General features: G+C 32.4%; 1 protein-coding gene and 1 non-coding gene across 3 annotated transcripts; both read left to right on the forward strand.

The window, feature by feature from the left end:
• Positions 1-5798: 5798 nt before the first annotated feature.
• LOC127734710 (60S ribosomal protein L4-like) lies at positions 5799-25161 on the forward strand. Of its 2 annotated transcripts, XM_052244720.1 has the most exons (10): positions 5799-5890; positions 10481-10655; positions 12055-12300; positions 12771-12895; positions 13382-13511; positions 19695-19851; positions 20575-20658; positions 23562-23724; positions 24292-24309; positions 25020-25161. In XM_052244720.1, the coding sequence occupies exons 1-10, from the start codon at positions 5888-5890 to the stop codon at positions 25092-25094; spliced, it is 1176 nt and encodes a 391-aa protein (XP_052100680.1). In that variant the 5' UTR covers positions 5799-5887; the 3' UTR covers positions 25095-25161. The 2 variants fall into 2 exon arrangements, with proteins under 2 accessions (XP_052100680.1, XP_052100681.1); XM_052244721.1 differs by lacking the exon at positions 24292-24309.
• LOC127736303 (small nucleolar RNA SNORD18) lies at positions 13871-13940 on the forward strand. The gene has a single exon (XR_007998929.1). It is a non-coding gene; the product is annotated as a small nucleolar RNA SNORD18 (small nucleolar RNA).
• Positions 25162-25303: the final 142 nt, after the last annotated feature.

Raw genomic sequence — 25303 nt, forward strand, 5'->3', positions numbered from 1 at the left:
ACTGTAAAAACTGTCACACAAGTGGGAGGGTTAACTAGCTATAAAACCAGGTTTAACCCACCATTTTCTTCGGATAATGCCTGTATATACTATGATCAAGTCAGGAATATGACAGTAGATTTCCACTTGTTCTGTTGATTGATAACGTTTGATTTTGTCAGTTTCTATGGACTTCCCCTTTTTGAATTTACTTTGGAGTTCGGTACTTTTGTTATACCTTTTTCACATGCACTGCTATTATTGATGACCTATCGTGAATGCCTTCCTCGTATAACAAGTCAAACTGAATGTATGCAAATGGAACAGTTTTTTTTTTCGATGCAGAAATGTGCTATAAAGCAAGGATTTTAAGAGGAATTGCTATAGAAAGAGTTAAATTAAATTATTAAAAAAGAAGCTTATTTATCAATGTTTATCATGGCTAACAAAAAACTGGTACTAAAAAGTTTGGTGTTTTCTTCTCATCCATTTCCAAAAGTGTATCTACGCAAGTGTTGATGTTCTTAATAGAAGCAATGATCGAATGGCACAATGAAAACACTTCCTTTGATATTTTACATGCAATTTTGACATTTCTTAGCTGAACTTAGCAAGACCTGTTATTGATCATAACAATATTTCATATTGAGGTATAAATGACTAATTATGAATTATGAAGATGTTGGTTTGATCGGCTAATTGTTCATGTCCATATCAGGCCAAGAACAAAAGACTCGTCAGTGACGCTCGAAATAAAAAAAAGTCAAAAGGCCAAATGAAGTACGACATAGAAAAGCATTGAGGACGCAAAATTCCGAAAGGTTTTAACAAATACAGCTAACTTGAGGTAATATATTCCTGGGGTAAAAGTCAACAGGAAGACACGTTAACCTACCCAGACACATTATTCTTACTCCGAGCCAACAACTCTTTGCTTTTACTGAATGACGCGTGCTTCAAGGTAAACTTTCTATGCCGTTGCTTATTTCTTATTTTATATGACTGATCTATTACTCATGTATTATCTATATTGTAAATGTTTAATTAGCCTGGGGTCCTAGGGGGCGCAGCTAGATCGGGCCGGGATGCCAGGCTAATGTTTAATGTGCTCAGTGAGATCATCGTACCGATTTTGCCCATTATGGGTTCTCTATGGGAAATGTAACTTGTTTATCTGTCTATATAGCTATCTATAGATTAAACAATTAAATTATATATATATGTAGGACTTAAATCTATGGTGGGTTCCAAATCTATGGCAGATTCCTAATCTATGGTAAATGTGACGTCATGCCACCCCAAATCTATGGCAGATTGTTTTACAATCCTAATCTATGGCAAGTTTTGTAATTTCCTAATCTATGGCGGGGTTTTGGTTGTTTTCAAATCTATGGCAAATTTTGTGCAAATGGAAAACAATGCAGTACATATACGACCAATGACTTGTCTTAAACAAGTGGACATGTACGACGGGAGCATGTATATAAATATTTGTGAAATAAACATTTCATATTGGTCAACCAAATCGTGTTGGCAACCAATCAAATTCGTCGGTCCTACTAAAAAGCGCCCGGGAGCGCCCGGGAAAAGAAAAAGCGCCCGGGAGCGCCCGGGAAAAGAAAAAGCGCCCGGGGAAAAGAAAAAGCGCCCGGGAAGAAAAATAAAAAGCGCCCGGGTGAATAAAATAATATTATTTTATAACAATAAATGTTTTCCTGAATAAAAAAAAAAATGATCATTGCTTGTTTTGTCCTTTATATAAAGGGGGATATGTACGATGCTACATCTAAAGTGTGTAGATAGTGTTGTTGCACTTTTACATTTTAGATTTCAAAATTGTATATAAGTATATATAAGTAAGTAAATATAAACCTAAAGGTAATGGAGTTGGAAGCGAAGTATGAGCACAGTGTTCCCGCGTTTCAACGTTATTTTAGCAGTAATACATCATCTCTGAATAGCTATGTCTGGCAACCGACACAAAAAGACATTGCCCTAATTATGCTCATACGAATACGAAAAATTTGCAACGGAACTTTCAACTTGCATAACAAAGATATCGCACAAATTCCACACAGGGTTAGACCATACTTCAACACAATATGGGTTGCCTGCCGGTTATACCGACTGTGCGAGGGCTTTGTAGCCAGTCATGGTCGTTAAAAACCCCCATAAGTAAGGGTTGCCTGCGTCACCCATCGTGCGAATCCAAACCGTCATTCAAAATGTCGCATAGGGGAATAGGACAGTATCAACAGGTCAGACGACTATTATATGATACAATTAATCGGCGGTATCAACAGATCAGACGACTATTACGATACAATTAATCCGGCGGCGGTATCAACAGATCAGATGACTATTATGATTAATATCTGAATAGCTAAGACCAAATAATCTCAATCACATTTGAAATTGATCAGATACGAATATAGTTTCCAAATTTATACTAAATGTATAACACGTTTACAGTGCAAATATAGGGATTTATTGTGGAAGTACAAATGAATGAATCCTTTCCTGCGAAGCAGTAGTTACATGCTATAGCAACACAAACCGGCGCCTTCAAACTAGTGTAACCCCGTCGCATTCTGTATGTGCCTATCCTAAGTCAGGAGCCTGTAATTCAGTGGTTGTCGTTTGTTGCTGTATATCATTTTTGTTTTCATTATTTGTATATAAATCAGGCCGTAACGTTAGTTTTCTCGTTTGAATTGTTTTACATTGTCATTTCGGGGCCTTTTATAGCTGACTATGCGGTATGGGTTTTGCTCATTGTTGGTGGCCGTACGGTGACCTATAGTTGTTAATTTCTATGTCATTTGGTCTCTTGTGGAGAGTTGTCACATAAACAATCATACCACATCTTCTTATTTTTATATCTGTAACTTTGTCACATATATAATAACAACAGAGACTGTGACAATATTATATGACTATGATTCCACCTGCAAATATTTTATTAAATATTCATGGTATTTCACACCAGATTTTAATTACAAGTTTTATCACGATTGTTCCTTTATCGAAAATTTAACACGACAAGTGTCACTTGTAGAGCAGGAATTGATGACCCTTTCTGAACACATGAGTTCATGCAGGGATTTTTGTGGGTTTCGTATTGCTCAACCTTCAGTTTTCTGCAAAGTGTTTTGTTGACTGTTGTATGACTTTTCGTCGTTTTCCTTTTCGGTCAATTAAGCTGTAGACAGTTTGTATTCAACTTATGGTTTTGATTTCCCACCTTCTCCATCTTTTTACAGAATTATCGATAAATTGTATAATCATACTGTTTAAAATGTTGTTACATCGTACGTCTGATTATCAACAACAAATGAATTTTAATAAAACGAATGCATTGTATATGCAGAGATATATTGTGTCTCTGGTATAGGTTATAGGAAATTGTTCAAGATTCAAGATTCAAGATTCTTTATTTCTCAAACACCATATAGTTACAATGGTACAAAGAAGTACATCAAAAGTTATAACATAACATAAACACACATGACAAGATGAGATGCAAAAAAAAAATTAAAGAAAAATAAAATAAACAGTAGTGGCGAAGAGTGATGATTAACCAGGAAGACTTACTTGAAAAGTTATAACCCTGATAAATTTGCACAGCTTTTTAAACTTATTTTTGTATTTTAACTGAAATAGTTTTCCAAACTTTAGTATATTAATTCTGTGCAAGAAAAAAGTATCCAAATATTGTGCTCGAAAATTTGCCAAAGAGCTACACTGCAAAATGTCGTGAAATTCATCACCAATCTCGTTGTATTGACATAAGTTACAATATCTATAGTTACGTTCAATTTTATTCCATCTACCAGTTTCGATGGGTAACTTGTGGTTTCCCGTTTAGAACAGTGGTTTAATGAAAATTTTGTAATATTTCTTAGCATCATAAATATAATTAACAAAACTTTGACACAGCTTGTCAGGTATCTTATATATGATTTGATCTACAATACTAGTAGTCTCAGATTTTATCCTTAATTATTTTTTTACAATAAATTTTGTCTACAAATATATGCCGACTATAAATAAAATTTATTTAACCTAATGTATGGTGATACCTCCGTTCATTATAAATGATATAAGTAAAGTCTGAGACGACTATTACACATATATATGTGTTAAACGACTATAGCACATAAATGTGGTAAAGTTTTTAGGATACCACACTTCTATCTTACTTGCTGCCACCACGAGAAAGACTTTAAACATGCTGAATCTTTTAGGCTAGAGGATTTATAACTAACGTCTTTGGGCTAGACAACTTAATATCTTTTATATAATTATGTTTTATTATTTTTTTCCTTTCTTAATCTTAATCAGCTACTGTGTATTATAAAAGCTTTATATAATAAGCTGTATTAATAACGATACAGTTTTGATTCCACGGTGATATTTTGCGAAAATTTTCATACAAGCAATTTTTTACCCTGTCAATTTAAATATATAATAAAAAATATACCTTCATGATCTTCTTTTAAGGAAAACGTGGTCGAAATTTTAAACATTTACTCCAAATTACGGTTTCTTGGACATTTCTATCCTTTGGATAGACATACCCAACTTTTTTGTTTCAAAAGATAAACACAAGCGGATTTTTGTTAAAACATTTGGAATATCTTCTTTACACAAGTATGCCCTAAATTTGTGTAATATTTTTTGGGAAATATTACATTTTATCAAATTTTCATGATTTTAGTAAAAAATTGCATTTTTTGCAGTACACTTCTCTAACTTAAAAAAAAATCATCTGTGATTTATTCATAAAAATTGATATAAATAATCTTCATACATTGTCAAGCCAAATGCCATTTAAAAAAAGAGGTGTCCATGTACTCGTTTTCAAGCTAATGGCTTAAATCAGTCAAAAAAATTAATTTTTCCCGATATGTCATCATTTGACGTCGCGAAAAATAACATTTTACGTTAGCAACGTCATTATCTCCCCTGTAACTCTATCGTATGCCCTTAAGAAAAATATTCTCCTCCTTCTTAGATTCAGGTACTATCCGCGGCCCGATCTTTGATAAAAGAGACATTAGCTGTCAAATTCATGTTCATCAATTTGACTCGAATTTTCATAATTGATTTATAATATACTCAAACGTATATCAAAATTACAAAATTTTTAAATAAACAATTAACATTGCATGGATTCGATAATATGTATCACCATTTCGTGTATATTTTAGTCTAGACTCCATCTAATTAACCACCGAGATGACCTCCAAAGTCTGCCGAGGCCGGACGGTCATATAACCCGATATAAAGATACAAAAATATAAACAGATGGCGAGCACGTGCAATTAGATTTCTCTAGGTCTGTTGATTTTATGTTTTTACCTGTATAAGAATGATTTTTTTTGGATCGAATCAGTCAACCAAATGGTTCAACCTTGTCACAAGTTCACCAGAGACATATAGTCTCTGGTTTCATTTCAATGTTGACATTCTTTTTTTGTTAATAGTTGAACACGCCTAGTACATGCGAAACCTATCTCCAGCTAAGGGGTTAAATTGAAGGTCACATGAATACGGATTCACATGAGATTGAACTATTGAGGCTATTGACTTGCAAGTCAATAATACATCAGCGATGTTTATGAGCTTATTTTGACAAATTGATGAGTTACTGTATACACGATGTTTGAGAAATGTATCAACATCCTATGATATTATCATTGGAAACCGAGGGGATATGCAGAGCCAGTTTTGAATCAAGAAATATTTACTTTTCAGGATGATAGTTGTCCTATGCTGTATTAAATATTAGTTTGGTTATTAGTTGCACAGGAAAATAGTCCCGAAGATATTCATACGCATCCTTTTACACGTTATCCCGAGCAGGAGATACCACGTTTTTCTGCTCTCACAAATCTTAGGAAGCATGGTATAAAAACTTTTTGTTTATATGAATACATTAACTTGTTGGTCAAAAATGTCAAAACAATCTTCATGCATACGCTATCTGTTGATCTGTAATGCATTTATTTCTTCTAAAAGGGACACCGGCATGAAGACATAAAAAAGGGGGGATATACCGTATCGGGTCATACCGCTCAGAATCCTTCGACCACATTTACTATTTAAATGCATATTAACAGGAGTTCCATATATCACTTAATCACACAACATGAACACATATTATATTGCAGAGTGTTCCATGGGGGAGCATGTGGAACTATTCCCGTTGCTATTAAAACTAAAAGTTGCTACTTTTAGATACTTAGTCTTACGGATCTACCATTTGATTTTTATGGGGGGGGGGCTAGGATGAAAAATTTTCTCCTGCCTTTTTATTTTTCACTCTATTCGGTCCTGCCTTTTTTTTTTAGTTAATCCTGACTTTTTTTTTACATAAATTGTCATCCTGCCTTTTTTTTTTGCAAATACTCTCATCCTGCCTTTTTTTTTACTCAAAACTCCTGTCCTGCCTATTTTTTTTCAAATTTCATCCTAGCCCCCCCCCCCTCCATAAAAATCAAATGGTCGCTCCCTTACAAATACAGTTTGAAAATATTTTTGCTTAATTTAAGAATTCGGATTTGTTGTACTGAAAATTTATTTCCAGTAAGGACTATATTATGTCCCCAACCTGTTATTAGATGTTTTCAAAATTTGTAATTAACAATTATTATTTTACTCTTTCATGACTACGTGTTGTCATCAAACAATACAACAAACTCAGATAACACCTTGTTATAGGGATAATACCCGTTAATGAGGATTTTCCCCCAACCTGTTCAATGTGTAGCGTGTTTGTTAAATGTGTGTTTAGATTTACAGTTCATTCAATCCAATATGTAATGTTACCATCTGCAATTGGTTTTGTTGTTGGCCATTTTAATGTTCAAAGGTAAATACTGTATGGAAGACAGATGGGGATGAACATTTAATTAGTTGAAATCCTCAATTATTGGTGTTAAAAGTTTACAATGAAAAAGTATTTGTACGAATTATAGTTATCTCGTCAGGGTTCGACATTAACTTTTATACCAACTTGTCCAGTTGGGCAAGTGCCCTATTACTTTTACTTGTCCGAAAGTGAAATCTACATGCCCAAACTTTTACATGCTATTTTTGTGGTTGTAATGTAGTACATGCAGATAAAATATAGTTATCATGTATATGGGGTGTAAATTGATTATGGAGTATGAAAATATACTATTGGATCATTTACATAGAGATACTTATTTCATAATAATTTATCTAAGAAATGCCATTTCAAAAAACCCTTCTTGATAAACTGACAACAACTGACAAATTTGTTAAAGTTTAATTTCATTTTCTCTTTCAAGCTTTTACGTTTTTCCATCTTAGGGAAATACACATCCGATGTCAAATTATAAAGTTAGAACAACGAAAATAGACCTCCGCTTTCCATTGGTCGGTGGGAATAACACGTGCGTCGGAAACGCCCGAGTGGTGTCCCGATGGATAACGATAATGACGAAGCAACGCCGCGGCCGCCTGATTGGCCAATATTTTTGGTAAATGGGGAATTCAGTGCGAACAATTGACGAAATATACGCATTGAAGGGGGGTTAAGACCACTTTACTTGACCGTGCGGTGTTATCACTGAGTAATCTATGGACAAAACAACAGACACTATTGATTTTGTGAAATTTTAATCATATAACACTTTTTTTTCACTTGCCCGATCGGACAACCAAGATGATGTTTTTACTTGTCCGAATACGGCATTAGCTTGCCCCGGGCAATCGGACAACCGTAAGTGTCGGACCCTGCTCGTACCGTTGCAAACTCGTACCAATGTCAACTCGTACCACTAAAAACAAACTTGTACCAATGCAAACTCATTCCACTGCTAACTCGTACCACGGTAAATTCATATCATTGTAAACTCGTACCAATGCAAACTCGTTCCACTGCTAACTCGTACCACGGTAAATTTGTACCATTGTAAACTCGTACCAACTTAGTTAAATGCATTCAAATGGTGTTTAATGATGAATACATATTTAAATTTCACTCTATACCTCTTAAGTCTGTAAAAAGTATATAATTTGAAATCACAATGACCAATTTGTAGCTTATTTTTCCTTGGCTAATTGGATAGAGAAAACTGTGGCAGATTGGCTTTGTTGTCTCCCTTGAACAGTTCCTTTATTTAACTTTTACTGACAGCTATTTGATTTAATTTTTAATCATTACAAATTAGTAACATTGAATAGATTTTGGTATTCATAATTGTTTCTAAAAGAAATTTTATTTAATGAGAGAATTTATTTATATTGTTTTGAAAGGTTTAAAATTGTTTATGACCAACATTTAGAAAGTATAAAATTTATTTATATACAATATTTCGCTGAATGCTAATTGCAAGTCGGTCAAGGAATTGTTGTTGCTGAATACCGTGCGAGGGCTGAACAGCCAGTCAAGGTCGTGAAACACTTCCAGTAGTAGTGCTGAACAATTCGACTGCCTTAATCTCATTGATCCGGAATGTCAAAACAAATCTTCCCCATTGTCATAATTATGTAGCTGCAGATTGGCACCTCCCCTTTCATACACTAACTATTACAAAAATATTTAAAAAAGCTTATTGTTTATAGCTATTCATTATAATGAAGTACCACTTTTACAATTCTGCATGTTAAATTGTTTGGATCTTCGTTTCAGTCAGTATGTAATAAATCTTATAAGAAATTTTAATTTACTCATCTATGCGGTTTTATGTGACAAAGTAATAAATGAGGATTGATGATAAAAACTTACCTATATTTCCGCACTTTCTGTGTTGCCATTTAGAGCATACATCACACACTATTGCTTCTTGTCGGGGTCTAACTTGAGAGTGGCACCATATACTTTTTTTTTCTTTTTCTTTTTGAGCACACAAAATTTAATAATATGATTAAACAAGTTGATTAGTTAATAATCACACAATCAAAGGAATTTAATATATTAACTAACATGGTAATTAAGAAATTACATTTGTATTTTTGTCTAAGTTTTCATTAAAATCTGGTTTAAAATTCAAGAAATTCAACTGTTTTTATACGCCCGTTTACGGGACGTATTATGGTATACCGTTGTACGTCCGTCTGTCCGTCCGTCCGTCGTCAACATGTCGGACATTAACTCAAAAACGCTTTAACCAATTTGCTTAAAACTTTGGTGAATTGTTTATATCTATTGATGTGAGCTCCCTTTCGTTTTATAAATTTTAGATTTTACTTTTCCGAGTTCTGGGGTTTTATTCATTAAAAAAAGGGGGATTTACCAGTTTTCGGACAATAACTCAAGAATGCTTTCACCAACTTGCAAGAAATTTTGGTTAATTGTTTATATCTATTGACATGAGCTCCCTTTGGATTTTTATAAATTTTAGATTTTACGTTTCCGAGTTCTGGGGTTTTATTCTTAAAAAAAGGGTGATTTTCCAGTTTTCGGACAATAACTCAAAAATGCTTTCAGCAGTTCTCATGAAACTTTGATGAATTGTTGATGTCTATTGATGTAAGTTCCCTTTAGAATTTTATAAATTTTAGATTTTACATTTCCGAATTATGGGGTTTATTCATTAAAAAAGGGGGGATTTTCCAGTTTTCAGACAAAAACTCAAAAATACTTTCAGCAATTCGTATGAAACTTTGGTGAACTGTTTATATCTATTGATGTAAGCTCCCTTTAGAATTTTATAAATTTTATTTGTTTATAGTCTGACAACAGATTTACTAAGTATTGCGCAACAGCACAGTGTATTGCACAACAGCAAGAAATCTTTAATTGATTATATAAATTCAATTCATATAACCAACTTCAAGTTCTTTGACTACATTTATTCAGAAACCTATAATAGATGTATGTCAAATATTTAATTACAATCCAAATTCAGACCTGTATCAAGCTTGAATATTGTGTCCATTTTTGCCCCAACTGTTCAGGGTTAGACCTTTGCGGGCGTATCCAGCTGCACTCAGCGAAGCAGTTTATTTATAAAGATTTAAAAAAAATTCATAAAACATTCGTATATTGAATATATTTTTAATTGTACGAGTTTGCAATGGTACGACTTCGCAGTGGTACAAGTTTACGTTTGTACGAGTTGACTTTTAGTGGTACGAGTTTGCAATGGTACGAGTTAACTTGCTTCCATTTGTACAACATGCAATAATTATTTTATAGAAGTTAATTTTTATCTTTGACAAGAAAATGGAATAAATATGCTTGTCAATGTGTTTATTCTGAAGTGGTGTAATTGTGCAGTGTTTTAAGTGTTTCTTGCATTTATTTCAAACATCCATTATATTCTGCCTTTTAAAAATATCTTAATTGCTTTCATCATTTTATGAAAAGAATAACATTGGAATTTTAGCTATTTCCAACTTCACTCCACTCAATCAAAATATTGAGATGGTGAATTTTGTATAAGGGATTATTAATTACTGGTGTGACATTGTTTTTATCCATGTTGAATAAAATATGAATGAACATACATACTTGTTATTCCAGGCTGCCGCAGCGAGACCATTGATATCAGTGTATAGTGATAAGGGGGATGCATCTGGAACAAATGTCACCCTTCCAGCTGTCTTCAGAGCACCAATCAGACCAGACATTGTTACCTTTGTACACGCACAAATGAGATTCAACTCCAGACAGCCTTATGCTGTTAGTGAGAAAGCTGGTAAGGGATATTAATTAGTGTCTTGCCAGAATTTATATAAATTTAAAAAAAAAAAACCTAAAAGACCATTCAAATAAGTCAGTTCTTGAAAATGTTCAAGTTGAAAAGAATTATCGAAGCAATTTTGTAAGTCTGTTTCAGGGCTTCCAAAATTATTTTTAGGCAGCCGGACATTTTATATATTATCCCGATTTTAATCCCTTAAGACTAAATAAACAAAAGGCAATTATGGTAATCAGTTGCCGAGTTGGCCATCCCAATGATTGACATTAAAAAAACCGATATTAAACTTTCTTTGATTCAAATTCGAAGTTCTGACGTAAACTGTTAAATTGGCAGTGCATCATTCGAAGTGTGCAACATCAGCGTACTTATATCTGCCTTAGACTCTTTATTTGTGCAAAATAACGTTGTCAAAAACTTTACTTTCGTTTTTATACCGGATGTTATCTTGACAATGGTAAAACATGGACCAGAGACGGATACGTAAATTCCGTGTACGTTTGCAAAGCGTGAATGAGTGGAAGTAGCTCTTTCTACGTTATTTCTTCAAGAAAATATTCGAAATAAACGTGAGATAAAGGTATCAATGACAATTTAAGCATTTTTTGAAGAAATAAGGATTCATAATTAAATTTCACACATGCGCACACGTGTACTAGTTCAAACAGAGACATGTCTCTAGGTTCAAACAACGTGGTTATGACGATTTTTCATTTTCACCTTTTAATTTTTTCATCAAATCATATTTGTAAACGTATTTCTGATAATTTAAATCTTTTTGACTAAAGTAATTAGATGCAAACCGCTGAAATGTAAGAAAATAACTTTGAATAGACCGATCAATGTCCGGTTCAAAATAGTTTACCTGTCACCTGAACAGGTAAATTTCAGCTGTTTGACAACTTATTAGCCTTGATTAAAATGAGAAGGTATTAAAGTAGGGGTTGTTTTGATAGTACTTAATGATCATGTCACTTTTATGACCGGAAATGTGTGGCTGTTAAAGGCAAAATGTTGGGTCAAAAAGATCGCGAATTATGTTAAAATGACCGTCTCTTAAAGCCTTGAAGCTAAAAAGTAGATGACCGTTTCATGCTTTGCCCAGCCGGACTTTTACCGGACATTATACAAATGTCCGGCATATATGACCGTTTTGGAAGCCTTGGTCTGTTTAGAAATGTCAGGATAAAATTGAGAATTTGGAATTGATTGTTAACATGAATTGCCAAATGTTTCATGTGTATTTGTCTTGGATATATATATATATATATATATATACTAATATATCTTTATTCTTATAAACCTGATGCACAGCTTTGGTACAGAGATTAATACATAGGACTTTAATAGTGAAGAAAGCGTTACATTTTATGTAAATTTATCATGTATAATTTAGGTCACCAGACTTCAGCTGAATCTTGGGGAACTGGTAGAGCTGTAGCTCGTATTCCCAGGGTCAGAGGAGGTGGTACTCACAGATCTGGTCAGGGAGCTTTTGGAAACATGTGCCGTGGAGGTCGTATGTTTGCACCAACAAAAACATGGAGAAGATGGCATCGTAAAATAAACATTAACCAGAAAAGATATGCTATTTGCTCAGCCATTGCTGCTACTGGAGTACCTGCTCTTGTTATGTCAAAAGGTTATTATACCCTTGAGTTTATTCTTTATTTTATGTTTAAATGCAGATGCTATTAAAGTTCTTTATACATAACATGTACCCATGAAATTTGTGAAAATAATATTTTCCATACTAAAAGGATCAACAGAAAAAACCAATACATTTGACGGGCAGAACTTTGATAAGCAGCAAAAAAGTTAAAAAGTTATCTAGGTGGAGGTCCTCAACTTTGGAGGTGTTCAATATTCATCAGACTATAAATCATGGTAGTTTATACCCATAATGCTAGTTTTATTTGGTTTTCTCAACTAAGAAAGGACAGTGGGTAACTCCTGGATCACTAATAGCATCTGCAAGAACTTTTAAAATGTTTTCACTGCAATTCTCAATTTTAAAAACATACAAAACCTAACTGATAGAAACTTGGTAACAAAAGAGTGATCAACAACCTTTTTAAAGGAGGGAGAAATTAATCTTAATTTATTCTGTAGGACACAAAATTGAAGAGATTCCAGAGGTCCCATTGGTGATCAGTGACAAAGTGGAAGAATACAAGAAAACTAAAGAGGCTGTTGCACTACTTAAAAAAGTTAAAGCCTGGAATGATATACAGAAGGTATTTTCAGTTATAATTTTATTTGTACATATTTTTTTTTTAGCAAGATAAATAGTGCTTAATTTTACATAAAGAAGAAAATATGTTCCCGAAATTAAATTGGTTCATTTAACTAAATTACGTCTCTTTTACACCCTAACTCCTCTGATATTTTAGTTTTTGTTCAACTATGCCTGTCATGACAATGGTAATAAAGATTTTGAGACACTATTTATTTAGGTATGCCCTCTCAAAAGCTCCACTATGGCAGTAAGTAAATTAAAATAATATTGTAGCTTTCATTGGGAATTACAGATGTAATTTGTTAAAAAGTTTTCTAAAAAAATATCAAATAATATGTAGAATATTTTGATGTTGCAACATGGTATGATGTCTAAACTTTGCACTCTTACTTTCTCCCTACAAGTGGTTTTGTATTCCCTCTATCCTCATTTCATAACTTATATAATACTTTCTGTTAATAATTCAGGTATTATCTATTAATAGGTCTTAAATTCCAAAAGATTCCGAGCTGGTAAAGGTAAAATGAGGAACAGAAGAAGAATAATGAAAAGAGGACCATTAATAATTTATAATAAAGACAATGGAATATCCAGAGCTTTTAGAAATATACCAGGTAATTTAAGAAAAAAAGGAGACATAAAAATAAGAACTTGTAGAACAATCCAAAGTAATTCATGATATTGACTGGAATAAGCTTTTAAAACATCAAGTAATTTATAGCAAGATAAAACTCTTCTTGTTTGAGGTTCCCCTTCCTGTCCTTTTTTTAATGCTTCAACAAGCCTACCCTTAAGTTTTTATTGGCATGTATGAAGATGTATCATGGCAAAGTTTGCTCATCTCCCAATATATTCGGGTTAAAAAATGAGTAATACTATGATGGCATGATGTTTAGTCTCTGTTTCTGGACCTATTAGACACTAAAATTTAAAGCTCTTTGCTGATAAATATGTAGATTCTCCTTGCAATTTAGTGGAATGATGATATGCCTTGGTCCGTGTTTCTGATAAACTAGTGACGTTATACAGGCTTCACTGACCACCAAATTAGTACTGTTAAATCTTTTAAGTGATATATTTCATGGAAATTATTTCTCAAGAATCACCAATTTTCAGAGGTTTTGGTTAAGAAAATCCTAAAATCACTTGAATGTAAATGCAGTGAAGTGAAAATATATTTTTTATTATAAACTGCAAAGAAATTAAACCACATACTTCAAAATCTGAGCCACAATGATTTGTTGGGAATTTGAGTAAGGAACTATCACAGATGACTTAACATCAGAGTTTGATAAATGCAATATGTTTTATACATCATCATAAATTTATCAGTTGATTGATAATGAGGAATACAATCTGGATGTTTTAATTTAATAGGTTTTTAAGTACTAGGTATTTTGTATTTAATTCTTTGTTTATATTCATGTCCTAAAAATATTTTGACACGCAATTCATATATGTTTGTATGTTTACCCTGCTGATAAGATTGAATGAATTTTACCAGGGATAACTTTTATATTGTCTCCCAGCAATCGGTATTAAATTCAATCCAAAAAACACGACTCTAATACAGTTGTCCCTAAAACATTCATACTTGGTAAGATTGTTGGTCATTTAGGTTAATTCCTAAAAATAAATCTTTCCAGCATTCAGTGCAAACATCAATAATGAATTTTGTGCAGTGAAGGATTATCAAAATGCTTTGAGGATTTTTAGTGGGCATGATGATTAGCCTTTGGTCCGTGTTTCTGATTGAACAATGACTTTACATAGGCTTGACTGACCACTTCAAAATCCTGTTCTGTTTATACCGCATTGAATCTTGGAAAATATTTCTTCAAAACCTATCTCCGGTTAGATACCTATTATGTCAAATGGTTGTAATCATGCTGAGACTGGCCTGACAGTATACTGGTGTCCTGGTAACCAAAAAATATTATAAATGAGTGGATGATCTTAAACGTATATATTCTGATGCTTCGCATTGGATTTTTTGGGGATGATGATTAGCCTTTGGTCCGTGTTTCTGATTGAACATTGACTTTACATAGGCTGGACTGACAACTTTGCTACAATGCCTGTTTTGTTCTATACCACATTGAATCTTGTATTGTGACCATGAACTCTTGGAAAATATTTCTCCGGGTAGATGCCCATTAATTTTAATGGTTGTAATCATGTGGAGACTGGCTTGACAGCATACTAATGTCCTCATAACCAAAAATAAATATAAATGAGTGGATGATCTTAAACGTGTATATTCTGATGCTTAGCATTGGATTTTTTGGGGATGATGATTAGCCTTTGGTCCGTGTTTCTGATTGAACATTGACTTTACATAGGCTGGACTGACCACTTTGCTACAATGCCTGTTTTGTTCTATACCACATTGAATCTTGTATTGTGACCATAAACACTTGGAAAATATTTCTCCGGGTAGATGCCTATTAATTTTAATGGTTGTAATCATGTGGAGACTGGCTTGACAGCATACTAATGTCCTCATAACCAAAAATAAATATAAATGAGTGGATGATCTTAAACGTGTATATTCTGATGCTTAGCATTGGATTTTTTGGGGATGATGATTAGCCTTTGGTCCGTGTTTCTGATTGAACAATGACTTTACATAGGCTGGACTGACCACTTAGCTACAATGTCTGTTTTGTCAACAACAATTTGAATCTTGTATTGTGACATTAAACTCTTGGAAGCTATTTCTTATAAATCTATCGCATGATAGATACTTAATATGTATAAGGTCCAATTCAAGTTGAATAATCGTATTTTAACATGCAGACACCCTGACAGCATACTTGTATCCTTATAGCCAATAGAAGATCTACATGCTGAGACTGGCCTGACAGAATACTAGTATTTTGATAACCAATAAAAATTCTGAATGAATGGATGACCTTAAACTTAATGCATATTATTGGAATTTAAGACTTCTCTGATAACAAAATGGTTAGTAAAGGATTTACTTGGGCATGATGATTAGCCTTTGGTCCGTGTTTCTGATTGAACATTGACTTTACATAGGCTGGACTGACCACTGGCACTTTGCTTCGGTGCTTGTTTTCTTTATAACTCCGAAACTTGTATTTTGACCTTAAACCCTTCAAAACTATTACTTGAAAATTTGTGCCATCATAGATGCCTTTTTTATGTAGATTGTCTTATTATACCTATACACAATACAATGTGTCTTTATTATACCTATACACAATACAATGTGTCTTTATTATACCTATATACAATACAATGTGTCTTTATTATACCTATACATAATACAATGTTTGTAAATTAACTTGCTTAGTCTAGACTGGCCCAACAGCATACTGGTGTCTTGGTAACCAGTAAAAGTTCTGAAATACTGAAACAGGCTACACATCACTAGTGCCTGATAACCAAAAATTATGATCTGATTGGATGAATTTAAGAATTTAAACTTATTGTATATTATTAGAATACAAGATTTATCTGATAGCAAAATGCTTAGCAATGGATTTTTTGGGGATGATGATTAGCCTTTGGTCCGTGTTTCTGATTAAACATTGACTTTACATAGGCTTGACTGACCACTTTACTACAATGCCTGTTTTGTACATTTTGTACCACATAAAATCTTTTATTGTGACATTAAACTGTTTGAAAATATAACTTAAAAAGGTAGATACATGTATCTATTATGTAGAATTTCCTGTTGTACATGTATAAGTGGTCTAAATTAACATGCTGGGTCAGACTGGTCAGCATACTTGTGTCCTGATAACCAATAAGATTTCTAATTGAGTTGATGATCTTTAACTTTTTTTATATTCTTAGAATGCATGATTTCTTTACATTCATAACAAAATTCTTAGCAATGGATTTTTTTGGGATGATGATAAGCCTTTGGTCCGTGTTTCTGATTGAACATTGACTTTACATAGGCTGGACTGACCACTTTGTCTTTGCTAGCTATAATTTAAGATACTGTGTTATATATAATTAGTCATTTTAATTGTTTCAACAAATAATTTATAGCAGCCCAATTATGGTTAAAGAATATGCCATTGCATGGTGTGAACATTGAACAGACCACAGGAGTGAATGAATTATTTCAATCTCAAAAATGTGCCAAAAAGTGTGAATATAAAAATAAGAAGATGTGCCAATTAGACATCTCTCCACAAGCGACGCATGATTGTTTTTCAGTTTTTCGTCTCGCTTTGACGGAGTCAAAAAGCGAGACATAGGTATGCTGTTTCCAGCGTCGGCGTCATCGTCAACAATGTATTAGTTTGTGATTAGGTCTAGTTTATGGTGAACCACTAGTGGTAGGTCAATGATATTTGGTATGCAGTTGTATTAGCATTGGCACATCTCATTACCATGGAGATTATTTGGCCTGCCCCCTCAGTTATGGTCTATTGACTTTGAAACATTGCTTAGTTTACATGTTTGTGATTAGGTCAGTTTATGGAGAACCACTAGTGGTAAGTAAATGATATTTGGTATGCAGTTGTATAAGCATTGGCATATCTCATTTCCATAGAGATTATTTGGCCCTCCCCCTCAGTCATGGTCTATTGACTTTGAAACTTTTGCTTAGTTTTCATGTATAAGTTTGTGATTATGTCAGTTTATGGGGAACTACTAGTGGTAAGTAAATGATATTTGGTATGCAGTTGTATAAGCATTGGCATATCTCATTTCCATAGAGATTATTTGGCCCTCCCCCTCAGTCATGGTCTATTGACTTTGAAACTTTTGCTTAGATGACGTGTATTAGTTTGTGATTAGGTCAGTTCAAGGGGAACCATTAGTAAGCCAATGTTAATTGGTATTCAGTTATATAAGCATAAGTACATCTCATTTCCATGGAGAATATTTGTTTACATATATTAGTTTGTGATTAGATCAGTTTAAGATGAACTGCTAATGTTATTGTTAAGTCAATGATATTTGGTATGCAAATTTATTGGCATTTGCAAGTCTCGTTTCCATTGAGATTATATAGCCCCACCCCCTCATCATTATTCATTGACTTTGAAACTTTTACATAGTTTACAAGTTAATGTTTATGTTTAGGTTTGATTAAAGGGAACGACTTATGATAAGTCAATGGTATTTGGTATGCAGTTGTATTAGCATTGGCACAGTTAATTTCCATGGAGATTGTTCAGCCATGTACCTTCAGTCATGGTTCATTGACTTTGAATATTTGCATAACTTACATGTTAAAGTATTGCTATTTTAATTTCAAGATTTGCTGATCAAAATTACAAAAAGGCGAGACATATCTCTGTGTTAACAGTTTATGGAATGTTGTTCCATAAAATCCTTTGTCTCAATATATAATGTCATTTCAGAAAGTGCAATAGTAACATTGTTGATTTTCACTTGTAATACTAAGTCAAATATTTTTGTATCATGCCATTCATAGCTCTCGTCTCTGCATAACACTGAATTAGATTCCACCAGTCTATTAACTACTTTGGTGTGTCCTTTCCATAGTCATGATAGTAGAACTTAACAAAACAAGGGATTACAATTTCTTAACTATTCAACCATCATTTCATATTTTTTCACCAAAAACACCAGCATTCATTGTGAAAAATTACCTCCAAAAAATATTTTTCACTGAATTGCCATGCCTATAATCAATGATTTTGCTAGCGCTCGTCACTTTCGTAATTTACGAAACTGTTTTCAAAATGACGAAAGTATTTCAAATCAATTTCGTCACTTAAATTTGGAAAGTGTAAAAATATTTTCGCATGAAAATACTATAATTCTACCTGTCTACATGTTTCTGACAAGTTTATGACCCTCAGCTAATTAACATTTACAACAAGTGTTATAAAATTGTGATTACAGCTAATTCGCTTAAAAACGAGTCAAACAGGTGCTTCCTTTACGATATACTGCGCATGCGTGAAAGTATTCCTATGAATTTATAGACACTAAAACGTAAAATACGAAATAAATTTAGTGCCAAATTAAATGAGAGACAAATATATTTCTTACTTAGCAAATTGAAATAAAAAAATGATAATTTCCTGCCTTTTTTTAAACACGAACCAATCCGTAGATGAATCCGGATTCATTCTGAATTTAAAATCTACTTCTCACTTCCCGTTTACATTTCATTTGAAATTCGGAAGTAAACGTGATCAATTCTCGATTAATTTACAATTTACAGTTATTGGAATCGTTCCATGTGAATTTGTACAAATCCTTGGTTTCAACTTTATAGAAAATAATTCAAAATATCGATTTAAACGTTTTATAAGGATAATGATTATGCAGTGTAATAGTCTTTCAAAGATCAACAAGTTCATTTAAACTGTGATTCCTGGTTTTAATAAAAGGAACCCAACTTTTGTTGATCAGGAATGTCCCCTGAAACTAATTGAAGTAAAATTTTGAACTAGATTTTCAGATCTTATATCCTAATCTTCATATTTAAGTGACCAATCAGTCAAATCATGCAATTACTGCCTAGTAAATTGATGCCTTAGTCCTTCAAAGTCTGACAAAGATGTAAAGCTAGTAATATACATACATCCTTGGTCCCTTGCTGTTACCAAAAATAATGTTGATTTTCATCTCGCGAAAAAGTGACTAAAGCCCTCAAAATCCCAGCTTAAACCCTGCCTATAATATACAGTAATATTCACGTCACTTAAGAGTGAGAGAGAGTCTTTTATGATGCTGCCTTTTGCTGTCTTGAACCATGTATAACCAATAAAACCTCGGTTTCTGTTCACATGTATCATATAATTATGTGTTTTTATTTTCTATTTCAGGAATAACACTGATAAATGTTCAAGCATTAAACCTTTTAAAAATAGCCCCTGGTGGTCATGTTGGTAGATTCTGTATTTGGACTGAATCCGCATTTTCAAGATTAGATAAATTGTATGGTACATGGAGAAAAGTTTCACAAGAAAAATCAGGTTACAAGTAAGTCTTTGATTTTGCAAGCAAACGTTCCAAGTCTGAGACATGTTTTCTGGATAGATACACACAAAAGATGTCCAGTAAAAATAATTTTGTTCATTTTGTATTTGACTTGGTAGGACATTTAATATAAGTTTTTGAATACTGTATTGGAAGATGCTACCCAAAGTGTAGTAATGATGTGATAAACATAAACATGGTTATTTAGGATGTTGTCTTTAATTTTGATAAGGGTCAAGTTGTTGTGTTGAACAACAATAAAAGGAATATATTCATCCAAAAGTTTCCTGTTAGTTTTATATGGACAATAGATGTCGTTGAAACAGCACCAAACAACACAAGTAAACAAAAATAGTTTTCTATTGGACAACATATGGTTTCCAATAATGAGCAGGCATCTATCTACTATATCAATCCTTTTGTTGTGCAAGTTTGATTTCAGTAAATCATGATATAAATGATTTACTTCTACTTCTCTTCCGTGTTGATTTTGTTCTGATAAAGGTAGCAAGCTCTTTTGTTCTGCAAATTTCATGATGCATAAATTTTTTAGGAAGGATCAATATACAGGAGTAAAAATATGTACCATTGAGAATGATGAGATGCCATTGGTCCGTGTTTATGACACCTTGTGATCAAATATTGGCTTCACTGACATGACTTGTTACGACATATTTGAATAATTGTTTTGAGTTGTTTTATGTATTATTTGTTGTTATGTTGCAGTTTACCAATGCATAAAATGACAACAACAGATTTATCAAGATTATTGAAGAGTGACGAAATACAGGCAGCAATTAGGGCGCCAAGGTAAGTAATAATCACATTGAAGAGTTTTGAAAAATTAATGTAAAACTTGTGTATAGTTATTACACACCTTTTAAATTGCATGAATCTAAATTCATGTCAATGAGGGATGATTATTTTGTCAAATGGTCCAAATAAATGGAAAGATATTTTGATAGTTATAGAAAATGGGAGTAGTGATTTTTATACGACCGCAAAAAAATTTTGAGGTCGTATATTGGTATGACGTTGGCGTCGTCGTCGTCGTCGTCCGAATACACAATGGTTTTTGCACTCTAACTTTAGTTTAAGTAAATGGATCTCTATGAAATTTTACCATAAGGTTCAATACCACAATAGGAAGGTGGGGATTGATTTTGGGGGTTATGGTACCAACAGTTAAGGAATTAGGGGCCAAAAAGGGGCCGAAAATAAGCATTTTTGTAACTTCCAGACATAACTTGTGTGTTAGCATATGGATCTCTTTGACATTGTACCACAAGATTCCATATCACAAAGGGTCATTGCTGGGATTGATTTTGGGGTTAATTGCCTCAAAATTTTAGGAATAAGGGGCCAAAAGGGGGCAAAAAACAAGCATTTTTCTAGTTTCATGACAATAACTTGTGTGTAAGTGTATGGATCTTTCTGAAATTTTACTACAAGGTTCCATTTCACAAAGGGAAAGCTGGAATTGAGTGTTGTGGTAATTGCCCAAAACGTTTAGTAATAAGGGGCCTAAAAAGGGGTTTAAAATAAGCATTTTTTAGTTTCTAGACAATAACTTGTGTTCAAGTGTATGGATCTCTCTAAAATTGTATTACAAGGTACCATACCACAAAGGCAAGGCTGTTATTGAGCTTGGTTTGGGGGGGAAAGGGGGGTGGGGGTGATGAATCATAAGGGGGGCGGGGGTCAAAAAAGGGGTAATTTTTTTTTTTTCCTTTTTTTTTTGTTTAAAATTTACATTTTAAGTTAAGTTATTTTTTATCACGAAGAGAAAGTAGGAATTGAGTTTTGGGGTTAATTGCTCAAACATTTATGAATAAGGGGCCAAATATTGGTCGAAAATAAGGATTTTTTTAGTTTGCAACAAAAACTTGTGTTCAAGTGTATGGATCTCTGTGAAATTGTATTGCAATGTACCATACCACAAATTGAAGGTTGTGATTGAGGTGGGGGATGATGAATCAAAAGGGGGTTGAAAAAATGTGTGGGGGGTAGGATTTTTTTTTTTCCTTTTTTTTTCTTTAAAATTTTCCATTTAAAGATGGTTGTTTCAGATTTATATATGAAAGAAAATAATAATGATACGGTTATATATCATGAGGAATTGAATTTAAAATTATGTATATTGGAAATTTAGGTTACATTGGAAAGTAATAATTGACTTTGCATTGGAAATTTGCCAACAATTTTAGTGTAATAAACTTCATTGGAAATTTGCCAATATAAAATTTTGCTGATGAAGGTTTTTTGTTTACCTTTAGCCTTGACTATGAAGTCATTTTCTATTTTTATAGCCTTATGATGTAGTTGAATTATTTAATACTTTTATGATGTGTTTAAATGGGGTTTTATCATGTTTATGGTTGCAAATTTATTGTTTTAGTATAATAAACTCCATTTAAAATTTGCCAATAAAAAAAATTTTTGTTTATTTTTAGCTATGATTATGATGTCATTTTCTATTTTACTTTTATGGTTGCAAAGAAATTTTTATTTTTAGATATTACTGTTAAATGATGGTGATTAAGGTTTTTGCTATGTTTAGCCATGACTATGATGTCATTTTCTATTTTAATATCTGTTATGATGTATTTAAATGGGCTTTTATGGTTACAAAGGAATTTTATTTTTAGATATTACTATAAAATGTTGCTGATGCTGATTAAGGATTTTGTTTATTTTTAGCCATGACTATGATGTCATTTTCTATTTTAATACCTTTATGATGTAATTTCCATTTTTAGATATTACTGTTAAATGATGCTGATTAAGGGTTTTTTGCTATGTTTAGCCATGACTATGATGTCATTTTCTATTTTAATATCTGTTATGATGTATTTAAATGGGCTTTTATGGTTACAAAGGAATTTTATTTTTAGATATTACTATAAAATGTTGCTGATGCTGATTAAGGATTTTGTTTATTTTTAGCCATGACTATGATGTCATTTTCTATTTTAATATCTTTATGATGTATTTAAATGGGCTTTTATGGTTACAAAGGAATTTTATTTTTAGATATTACTTTAAATGTTGCTGATTAAGGATTTTTGTTTATTTTTAGCCATGACTATGATGTCACTTTCTATTTTAATACCTTTATGATGTATTTAAATGGGCTCCCATGTATTTAGATTTTTGATTATTTATACATGTTACCAAATTGGTCCACATTGAACAAAAACGGTCCAAATTTCAACTTTATTACATTACATCAAACATTGAATTCTACATATTCTTTGATATATTGAAATTAACAAACAATTTAGTTTATGGAGATTCCACCATAATAGGTAAATTAAATTTTTTCCAGTTCTTACACCACATTCATCCTGTGTCAGAAACCTATGCTGTGTCAAATATTTAATGACAATCCAAAGTCATAGCTGTATCAAGCTTGAATTTTGTGTCCATACTTGCCGCAACTGTTCAGGGTTCGACCTCTGCGGTCGTATCAAGCTGCGCCCCAGCGAAGCATTTTATTTTAATGTTCTGTAAAAGTTTTTTCAATTGTAATTTCAATGTTAATGATAGGCTGAAGTGATTTGTACTGCCAAGTGTTCGTCTTTTCCCCTGAGACTCATTTATTGGTATTAGTAAATGGTTACATCTGACTAAAAACTTAAATGTAAATTCATAGTTTTATTAGTTAGTAGCTGTTGTTTCATATTTAGCATTGCTATGTTTTACTTTTGCAGACGTACTGAAAATAGAAGAAGAGTATTAAAGAAAAATCCATTGAAGAACCAACGTGTAATGATTCGTCTTAATCCATATGCTAAAGTTATGAATAAAGCTGCAAAAGATATAGAAAGAAAGAGGAGAGACAAAAGACTTGGTGTAGTTAATGAGAAGCGAGGAGTAAGTATAAATTCAGATAAATTGGGAGAAAATGACATGAGGAAGACTGAACATTAACCAGTAATTGACATTATTGTCATTTGGCCTTTGATTGAAAGTTGTCTTATTGGCAATTAAACCACACCTTATTGATACTTTTATATATTATTAATAAATACCTAAAGCAATGGTTGAAAAATTACGAACAGGGAAGTCTGACTGAAAGATTTTGTTTCAAATTGGTATTTAATAAAAGAATATTGATTGTCCTTTATAAGTTCTTTGGTTTATAGGCATGTTTCTGTGAACTGAATTACATTTACACAAGCTTTCTGCACTAGACAAATCGCCGAGTTTTTTTGAATTTTTAAATAAAAATGATTAATTAATAGGAATTTGAAAATAATTAGTGATAAGATAAGGTGACTGCAGGTTTCACTTCATTAAACTGTTAACACATTTCTCAAGGAATTTTTGTATGGATTAGACAATTTAAAACCTTTTCTTATTGGTCACAAAAGTACAATGAATTATATTGGACTAACTTTTAGGTAAATAGTAGTACTCATCTTAAATTATTACTTTCAGAAAGCAGTAGAAAAGAAGGTAGTCAGGTTCTTTAATAACTTAAATTTTTTTTCTTCAAAAACCCTCCCACCCAATTCCCTTTAGATTTATTTTGATGGTAAAGGATCGGTGTATGAAATTTGAATTTAATTTAAGTCATAGAATTTTTATTTTGTTTATATTTATTTATTTACTGACAATTATTTCATGAAAAGATATTATTTGTTATTTATAATCTATATTATTACATGTTTTATCAATTTTGTATAATTTATAACATATGTATGACTACCTGCAAACTCCTAAATACAAGTTTTATTTAGATCAACATTTTCTTTGATATTAATTTTATAAAATCATTTTAAAACCATTCAACAAGTTGATTATTTGTCCTCCAGATTGAACACAATAATTGAATGCTGATTTTGGGGTTTGCTGAGGAAGTATGAAGTAAATCAAATATTTTACTTGTAATTATGTTCTCCGTAGCGCTCCTTTAGTCAGTTGTATAAATTCTGTAGGCAATGAAGGTAGGCATAAAATTAAGACAAAAATTCACATTTCAGGAATTTCTTGTGCTTATTGCCTAATTCATATTCCTTTCTGGTGCTAGATACAATATACTTTTCATCAATCCTTTAAACATCATACTTTCATTCACAGTTACCTGGTTATAACATTTTATGATGCATGATTAATTGAAATTTGTAAATTCTTGTATTGTAATGATGTTTATTTGTTGCTTTTAGATTAAAGATCCATCCAAGACTAAAAAGAAGCCAGTAAAAGGAAAGCCTGCAGCTAAAGGAAAGGCCAAAAAATAGACCTAAAGTGACATTTTACAGGCTATAATAGTGCTACTGATAAAATAAATTCAGTCTCTGATCACAATACTTCTTACTTGTTAGCCAAACTTATACCACTACTCACAGAAATGGCAGCATGTTAGCTGCATTTGCCTTGTACACCTGTTCATCCACTTGTAAACTTTAGTTACATATTACTCTCCTTCTGTATAATGGATGATTTGATA

The sequence above is a fragment of the Mytilus californianus genome, unplaced genomic scaffold, assembly GCF_021869535.1.
Source record: "Mytilus californianus isolate M0D057914Y unplaced genomic scaffold, xbMytCali1.0.p SCAF_3, whole genome shotgun sequence".
Lineage (NCBI taxonomy): Eukaryota > Metazoa > Mollusca > Bivalvia > Mytilida > Mytilidae > Mytilus > Mytilus californianus.